The sequence below is a fragment of the Daucus carota genome, chromosome 2 (genome assembly GCF_001625215.2).
Source record: "Daucus carota subsp. sativus chromosome 2, DH1 v3.0, whole genome shotgun sequence".
NCBI classification, from domain to species: domain Eukaryota; kingdom Viridiplantae; phylum Streptophyta; class Magnoliopsida; order Apiales; family Apiaceae; genus Daucus; species Daucus carota.
This window is the reverse complement of record NC_030382.2, coordinates 26,241,482-26,251,118: the sequence shown is the minus strand read 5'-3', so window position 1 is coordinate 26,251,118 and position 9,637 is coordinate 26,241,482. Positions and strand designations below refer to the sequence as shown.

Here is a 9,637-nt window from a genome sequence, read left to right as displayed (position 1 = left end):
GGTTTCAAGAACTCACACAGGGTATATGGTTGCTGTTTAGGTGGTAGTGCCCACAAATAGTATAGATAGTGACAGGATGACAGAAATAGTGTGCACAAGTAGTCAACTTACTATTTTCAGAGATACCACAAGTAGTTAAGTGACAAAATGTGTGCAGGTGTGAGACAACAGATTTTATGTGCTACAGACAAGATTAGGGTTTTGCTCAGACAGGGTTTGCTATCATGCTCTACTACAGACAAATTTAGGGTTTTGGTCAGGTGAGGTTTTCTATCATGCACATATCAAGAAAAGCCATGGCTGAAGGTTTTGAGGAGCTGGGTGTCTTATGAAAGCTTACTGGTGTGATTCGGACCCCCGTTTCGGGAGTTTGTTGAAGAAGATGAGTCCAGTGGCACCGTGACCACAGGACAGAGGACACCTTCCCCTCCTTCTAGCGCCAAATGATAACGCCAATCTCCGATCCCGGTCCTTCCTCCGCCGTGACTGGTGGTTCCGTGGTGTAGCTGCTGGATGGGAGCCTACAAAACAACGCCGGCGGGGGGGGTTTGCCCCAAAGCGCCTCCGGCGTGAGAGTAAGCGTGGGTTTCGGAAGGATAAGATTAGAGAAAGTGCTATCTATGTGTGGTGGGTGAAGGTGTATGGTGGTTGCTTGTGGCTGGTGGCTGAGAGTGTTTGGATATATGCTGAGTGTAAGTGTGTGTAAAATGAGTATAAAGAGTGAAGTTCCCTTGAACTCTTGATCCTTGGTCTATTTATAGGCCAAGGATTAGGGTTCAAGGTCGCGTACCTGGATCCTGGTCCTACACGTGTAGGGGTTTGATCCCCTACATGTGTCCAGGTGTCAGCGTAGGAGTAGTATTTTGGAATGTTCCCTGGCTTGTCTCTATCGCCAGTAGTTGACCGTTATGTTTGTCTTTATCGTGTCAGTCTGTGCCTTGTGCAGCAAGTGTCGGCTGGTACATATGCACCCGGGTAAGTAATGGGTTTTGCTGTACCCGGGTAGGGAATCTTCTTGCCCGGGTTATGTGGACCGAGAGGTGTAGAGGGCGTCTCTCGGGGCTGGAGGCTATCGGGGGTGAGAGCCCCTTTATAGGACCCGGGTCCGGTCACCGGGTAACACCCTATCATTCAGTATGAAGAAATAGAACAACTTAAGAATTTGAAGATATTAAACTAGTTGTGTAAGAATAAAGAAAAAGAGGCTGCAACCACATATATATGAAATCTGCAACCAGCAAGGTACGTTACTAGGATTCATAACTGCATAGTTAAGGCTGTGCATGCATGTTAGGTAGTCATATACTACATGCTCCACTCTTCGTATAAGTTCTTATACATGTAACATGTTATGACTTATGAGTATCCGTTAATGTAAATTTATATACAGCCAGGCTGGCTACTACTTTTATATGTAAAATTCTCTTAAACTTTTAGACTTGAACCCAAGACAAAAACCTTTCTGAAGCATACACTGCAATTTCTCGAATGAAGGCTATGGACTCAATTCTTTCCATCATCAATATATTCTGCACACATAATTTTTGGGTTTGCATACGATCATCATTAGCTATTTAGCTGTCCATAATACACTCAAACAATTAATAATACACTCAAACAATTAAGAGGACAGATACATAATCATAGTGCTACATTATTTCTCACCATATGTATCCACAAGAGGGAGTTTAAAGTGAAGATATGACATAGGACTATAGGAGTAATTTATATAATCACTTTTGGTCAAGAATAACATTATAAGTATTTTCAATCTTACAAAATTCTTAACTAAAAATTTATTAGACATTCAACAAATAAAATTGTAGATAATATGTACAAATATACCAATCTAATCGTACAAAACTCTTGTATCTAATTAAAGAAAATTTGAGGTTGACTATATGGTCAACCTCAGTTAAATATTTAGAAAACAATAATAATAACTAAATGTTTAGATGTAAATTAAATATAAGCTCTTTCAAAATTTGAGGGGGGGTTTGCTCTCCATATGAGAATTATTTATGTTGAAGAACTTTTTCTTGCATAAACAATACGTCTGCTTACAAATATTGAATAATTAACCTTTACAAGATTTTTGCCTTGTTGCTCTAGGTTGCTCTTCTTCTTTATTGTTTTGGATATGTAAAAATAAAAATAAAAGACCTAAATATATATTCAAGATACAGTTATTTCTACTCTATAGAACAAAAATACTATTCTAAAAATTAGTTATAGTTCCTACTCCTTTCTCGCTTGTACATTTTAAAAAACATTTGTCTTATTTGACTGAATAGCTTGGTAAAATGCTTTCTTACTGTGTAACTAGAAATGGTAGGCTCCTGGTTTTTTAACTTTCAAAATTATTACTTTTTCTGTTCAACCCATGTGATCATTATCCTTTCATTGTGCTGTACTTATTAACTGATAATCTTTAAATATAATAGTTGATGAATTAATAAGTAATCGTTGAAAGTTTTATTTGATTGGCCCTTGATGATTTCTTGAGAAATCAGTTAATAGAACGATCTTCACTTACTGATGAGATGTATTGCAGTGATGAATTTTTTTTTCTTCTTCTGTTGATAGTCTGATTTATAAATTAATATTCATTTCACTTGTGGAATTTACATGATTCAGAATATTACAATTTTACATCCAAACTACACATCCCACATCCCTTGATAGATCAAATATATTATCAGTTAATCAATCTACTCTATTGACTGCTAATACCGAAAAGCACTATTTTTGTTACAATATATCACCATCGTTTGATGGGTTATCTGATCAACCGAAACTACAATGAGTATGTTTTCAGTTGGTCAGCTATCTCAAAATTTAATTACAAATAAAATTATATTAAATAATTTGATGTATCATCAAGATTGACATAGTCCTATACATACCTATAGATCCGACGGCTTCTTGCCCTGTACGGACACGGCTCTAGGAAACTTGTTTCTAATACCGGTATATGGGTGTATCTCATGTTCCTGGCAGCCACTTATCTGTCCTCGGGAAGTAAGCTTTTGTCGAAGATTCTCGGTCCTGGGATCGTCGGCGGCCTCTTCTTGTCCATTCTCGGCGCTTTTCCCGATGCTATGCTCATTCTCGGAAAGCCATGGAGATCATCACAAGTCTATTATTTTATTGGCCGCGGCGGATGATTCTTTAGTTAATGTGGTTTATCATTTTCTTTTGAAACAAGGTTATGCGGAGCTTTCTTATCGTCGAGCCTATCGATGTCGATGAAGCCAATCGACGATGTTCAGCCTATTGAATTACATTTTTTGATTGATTTAATCTTTATTTATCGTTGTTATTCTTTTATATTTGATATTCATCCATATTATATATATGTGTGTGTGTGTTGTTCTGTTATTACTAACTGTTATGGATGTAGGAGTTTCTTGCATAACGGTGGTGGTGAAGAGATCCAGAAGGGGCGGAGAAGAAAGGTGCAAATTCGGCGATAATTGTGCCTTAATTAAGAATATTAATTATTCTTAATTAAGTTTTTTTAGTACCATTTATGGCGACCATAATTGGGGCATTATTGGCCCATTGAGGCATTTAAGTGCCATAATGTTGGCTCGTTTATGTCTATATTTTAATTTTTTCGAATTCGTTCATATTCGTTTCATTCGATTTTGTCTTATTTTCAGGATGTTATTAAGGCTGCTTCCGAGAAGACACGAACATTGGTGTACAAGACAATTGAGCTACAAATATAGATAGAAGGGAATAAAGAAGACATCAATTTTTAGTCTGTTTTATAATAGATATAATTTTTGTAGCGCACTCTTTTTCTCCCTTGAGTTTTTTTCCCACAAGGTTTTACTCTTGAGGGGTTTTAACGAGGCCCTTTTTTGGTGGGTTATCTCTTCTGAGTTGAAAGATTATGTTATCTAAACATCCGCAGTATTTACATATTTTCGGTTAGATGATATACCTTCTTGAATGAAGGAAACTCTGTCCATCCGGATTTGTAACTTTCAATCTTGATATAATACAACCGTTTTATGACAAAATAATAAAGATTGACATAGTCCTAATAATATATTTTTATTTAAAAGAGTTCTTAACAATCTATCGTAATAACATGGAGAATTATGATTTTAAATCTAAGACAGTCATAATAAATATATATATATGTTTAATTTGTTTCAATATATTTAAGCAAATGATTATAATATAATTTGGATTATCATATAATTCAAGAAAAATGTCATTTTTTCTGGGAAAAAGACACCTAAATATGTCTTTTATTTGAAAATTAGTACCGTACTTATTTAGGCAAAATTAGTCCACCGTTGCTAAATTTTTAAACCCAAACTCAAGTAGACTTGAAGCTCACAATATTATTTATCTTTAGAATAAGCCGAATGAATACTTAAATCTTTACCAAAATATACTGCCCCGTCCCACCAGATTCTTTACGGTTTCTTTTTTGAATGTACCATCCAATTTTTCACATTTCAAAACTTACCAAAAATAGTTGATGGGTCCCACTACTACCCAACTTTTCCTTACTTTTTACAATAGGGAAAATAGATTTTTTTGTCACCGAACTTATTATATTTTTAGAAACTTGCCACTCAACTAATTTTTTTTTCTTTTAGTCACTGATGTTAGGTTCGGAATTTTTTTGCCACTAAAGTTAGGTTCGGATTTAATTATTACCATTATATTAATTCTTTGTAGTATTATTAAAATATAGTGATAACCTGTAATATTTTGATGATTTGATATATGTCTATCTTTATATATAGTACTTTTATGTACCCAAGATCGTTTATCTTCGGTGATAAGAGTTAAACATGCATTTTACGGTTTCTAAAAATGTACTCCCATTAATTATTTTGTTTTTTCTTCCAAATAAAAATTTAGTGTTTAAATTTTTATACGCAAAAAGAAAATCTCATAAATCATCGAAGATTAAGTTTTCTTCTCTATTTATTTATCTTTATCTTGAAAATTATAATAAGATAAAGTTATTGAAAATTATGAGGATAAATTTAAGAGAGATCTTAGACTGAACTAGGTCATTGAAACTTTAATAGTGAAAGATGATGCATCGTATCACTCAATTAGACTTTATTTTATTATGCAGAGCCTAAATTATTTGACGTCATTGTTTCCATACTGTTGATTTAATGAATATCTAGAATTCTAATTACGATTTTTCCTGATTTTAATTTGATATCACCTAATTTTATGTTATTATTGCTATATACAAATATATAAACATACATCATATTATCAAAAATTTATATACTATCACTATGCATTAATGATGCTATAAAAAATTATCACAATGCTAATAATCATATCCGAACCTAAGTTAGTGACTAAAAACAAATCCAAACCTAACATCAGTGACTAAAAGGAAAAAAGATTTAATTGAGTGACAAGTTTCTAAAAATATAATAAGTTCGGTGACAAAAAAATCTATTTTCCCTTTACACTACTTTTACTCCCTTTACACACTACTTTTACCCCATTATCTCCGTTTTATATATTAAAAATTAATGGGTCCACCACTTCATCCACTTTTCCTTCTCTTTTTCACTATTATATATATATATATATTTCTTAACCTCCGTGCCCAAACCAAACGTAAAGAATTGACCGGGACGGAGGGAGTAATTAATTAAAATTCCATTCAACGAAAATAAAACATTTCAAACATGTGTCACACACAAAATACTACTCCATCTGTCCCAAAATACATGTCACTTTGATGTTTTTCACGTAATTTGAGATGAAAAATAATATACTTCTACATATTATTTTTCAAAGTTTTCTTTTTTGAATAAAAATATAAATGTTAAATTTTTATTCAGAAAAAAAAATTTTGAAAAATAATATTTAGAAGTATATTATTTTTGCATCTCAAATTACGTGAAAAAGTTCAATCTGACATCTATTATGGGACGAGGTAGTAGTCCCTGGTCTCCGTTTTGTTATTACCAAAACTGACATTCCCAAATCAAACAGCAGATCTTGACACCTAACTGAAACTAAAACAAACTCAATAACATGCCAACATGCTACTACCTTTGATCAAAAGACTTTCATCATTAACATCAATAACAGCAATGGCATCAATGCCCTCATCATCTCTCTCAAAACCCATAATAAGCTCAAAAACCTGCTTGGTGGGCTCATCAAGACTAGCAGCCTTAGCTCAACAACTCAGACTTTACAAACACCCACCAACTTTTGATGATGAAGAGGAGGAGAGACTTGAAGGGAGTGCTGATAAGGTGGTTTCCCAAGTGGGTTTTGTGGAGTCTGCAACACAAGTGAAGAGTGAGAGGTTTAAGCCAAAGAGAGCTGCCGTTTTGATTTGTTTATTTGAAGGGGAGGGTGGGGATCTTCGTGTTATTCTTACTAAGAGGTCTTCTGGATTGTCTACTCATTCGGGTTTGTGGCATTTTCCAGAATATAATTGGAGAATTGGGTGTGATGTGTGTATTCATGTTGATGATTGCTTGTTTTATTGGATTTCTTGTGAAATTATTGAAGTGGGTTGTGATCATATCTACAAAGTTTGGTTCTTTGGGTATATGATGATAATTCAATAAGTATTGACTTGGGTTTTTTTATTGGAAATATATGATGTGTTTTTATTGGATTTTCTTGTTAATTATTGAAGTGGATTATAATGCATCTATAAAGTTTGGTTCTTGTAGAATTGGGGGTTTTTTGTGGTAGTTTATGTACAATTTATGTATATATGCTGTTGATTGCGTGTTTTAGTGGATTTTTTTTTGTGAAAATATTGAGGGGTATGATGATATCTAGAAACTTTGGTTCTTTTGTGTAATTTTGATAATATCTAAGAGAACTTTCGGATTGTTTCTCATTCGGGTTTGTAACATTTTTTTTTTGAGATCTCGGAGAATTGGGTAATTTTTGGGGCTGTTAATATTCAATTTAGGTATTGAGGCGGGTTGTGATAATATCTACAAATTTTGGTTCTTTGGTTTCTCAAGGCTCTTCTGGATTTTCTACTCCTTCGTGTTTGTAGCAAGTGTTTAGTTTTAGGAGAATTGGGTGTTTTATCTGTTGTGATCACTGTTGATTGTGTTTGTGTGTGTTTTGGATTTTGTTGTATAATTATTGAAGTGAGTTACATAATATCCATAAAGTTAGGTGCTTCTGTTTTCTTGATTACTTTTGCTGTATTTTTGTTAGAGATTTGGGTACTTCTTGCTTCCTTTATTGAATGAATGCTTCTTAGTTGAGGTTTAGGTGATGTGTGTTTCACATTGTTCCTTTATCAACTAGTATATGACTATAGGTATAAGTAGTTGGTGATGATTATGTGAGTTTCCAGGAGAGTGTTCAGTACTCAATAGTGAAAGTGTTATTTATATGTCATAGTGATTGCGATACTGCAGTGTTTTGAATCAGTTAGAAAAGCTGCCTATTATTTGTCGATTGTGGCTGTTATGATAAAGACAAAAAATGTGGAGACATCTTTCTGCAGTGTTGATGATGGATTTTGATTTATCATATATAATTAAAAACAATATCTTGATTAGTTGTTACTTGTGAACGTTTGTAACTCTGGAAGTACAGAAAGAAGTTTGTAAGCTAAATTAAAATTTAAGACATCATTTTCACAGAAAGAGGGAGGCGGGGGGGTTACTGTTACTGTAATGTCAGTTGAATAACTGATGTATGTCTAACTTGTATAATATATTATTGGTTTACCTTGCGCACTGTAATTTGTTTTTTGTTCTTAATTGAACAAATGAATATATTTGTCCTCAGGTGAAGTTGCATTGCCGGGAGGGAAAGCAGATGAGGGGGATGCAGATGATTCCCAGACAGCAACTAGAGAAGCACATGAAGAGATAGGGTTGGATCCTTCGCTTGTAAACGTTGTTACCGTCCTTGAGCCATTTTTGTCCAAGGTAGGTATCCTGTTTTTCTGATAATTTTTTTCCAGGCTGTGATCCTCATCAGTTCCTCACCAATTAATACTTTTTGAGTTGTAAAGAAAAGAATGTAGAAGATTATTTATGAATAACCCATCTGAAGTCTGGCTTGATTATACTTAAAATCAGGGAATTCTTTATACATGTTTCTCCGACGCTAGAACTGTACAGTGATTCTTTAAGTTCATATTTTATTCTTTTTCTATAACTTTTTTGTCCATCTATATTATTTGTGCCTAACATCCTTCTATATTTTGTAATTTCAAGGCGATATCGTTTCGTTTTTATGTTATAAATATCTAGATCTTTAATATACATTTAGAAGCCAATCAAACTCTTTGGTTATGTTTGTTTCAAGGGATTTATATACTTTATGATTAATAACAAATTTTGTATTTACTTTATCCCATGCGCTATATTGTAGTCACTTTTTAGTTCGTTTCCATCAGATTTCATAATAAATCTGCAGAACAATAAATCCCCTCAAAATGAAGTGAATATTTTTCTAAAGAAACCTTTAGGATAGGATTATATTAAAGGAGAAGCTATGGCAAAATGAAAGCGACAAGGATCATATTCCTTAGAAATTAACATAGCTTAGTAGGAAGTATATTGTATCACTTATTCATGCAATGAGGATTATACTCCATTTGTGTTCTGCAGCCTGCTACATGATTAATGTAAGAATGCGTTGTGAGAAATTCCTGTGTCTCAGTGTTTGAGTATAACAGCGTGGTGTGCTGCTATCATCTTAAAGTAGAATAATAATTTCATTGACCCACATCATGTTACCTTGTGTACTTGGCCTAGCAAGTTTGCGTTGCATAGCATCTTTCCTCATTATGGGCAATTGACAAAGTTACTTTCCATATACAGCACCTGCTCAGAGTGATTCCAGTCATTGGCATACTTTCAGATATAAAAGCATTTAAGCCGACTCTCTGTGTTGCCGAGGTGGAAGCAGTATTTGATGCTCCACTGGAGATGTTCCTAAAGGTCGATTTTTCGTAATTTCTATTTGCTGTTACTGATTCTCATATTAGTTTTGTCATCTTTCAGTTGCTAAATGTGCTTAGATAATTAATTCAGGATGAAAACCGGAGATCAGAAGAAAGAGAGTGGATGGAAGACAAATATCTGATTCATTATTTTGACTATGAAGTAGGCGACAAGAAGTATGTCATCTGGGGCCTAACGGCTGGTATTTTAATTAGGGCAGCATCAGTTGTATACCAAAGACCGCCAGATTTTGTAGAGCAGAATCCAAAATTCAAGCTTCCCAAGGCTGTGAACAAAGATGCTACAATGCCATAAACAAAGATTCACTGCAACTCTGCATGCGATATACCTTCATTTATTTTCACTTAATTATAATGAATTGCCGAGTTCCCAGTCCCAGGTACGTATCAGATTATAGGATACTTTGATATCCTCTGGGTATTCCGGATTTGAGGGATGTTTAAATTGTTAATAGAAGTGTCTAGTTGGATTTTAAGCAACTGTGTGTGTCATTCAGTCAACAACATGGGAGATTCATAGGAGATTGGATGAGGCTTGTGAGGGTAGTCTTTATGCATACAAGTAGAATGATCGTTTTCAAGCTTATTTAATGAACTATCTGTATATTGAACGAGTTGTCCCACAACAGCTCGATAACCTTCTCATTAGCATGTAAGATTTGTATC

The 9,637-nt window shown here is 34.1% G+C and overlaps 1 protein-coding gene across 1 annotated transcript; it reads left to right on the top strand.

The window, feature by feature from the left end:
- Positions 1-5,921: 5,921 nt before the first annotated feature.
- On the top strand, positions 5,922-9,637 carry LOC108206181 (nudix hydrolase 15, mitochondrial). Its single transcript, XM_017376399.2, has 4 exons — positions 5,922-6,429; positions 7,786-7,928; positions 8,829-8,948; positions 9,042-9,637. Exons 1-4 carry the CDS (start codon positions 6,051-6,053, stop codon positions 9,264-9,266), a joined length of 867 nt encoding a protein of 288 aa, XP_017231888.1. The 5' UTR covers positions 5,922-6,050; the 3' UTR covers positions 9,267-9,637.

What these genes read in the sequence shown, in the direction of transcription:
- LOC108206181 (XM_017376399.2), top strand. Translation starts at nt 6,051, where the DNA reads ATGCTACTACCTTTGATCAAAAGACTTTCATCATTAACATCAATAACA. An exon ending in TGGATTGTCTACTCATTCGG is followed by an intron (nt 6,430 to 7,785) that starts GTTTGTGGCATT and finishes ATTTGTCCTCAG; the next exon opens with GTGAAGTTGCATTGCCGGGA. An exon ending in CACTGGAGATGTTCCTAAAG is followed by an intron (nt 8,949 to 9,041) that starts GTCGATTTTTCG and finishes TAATTAATTCAG; the next exon opens with GATGAAAACCGGAGATCAGA.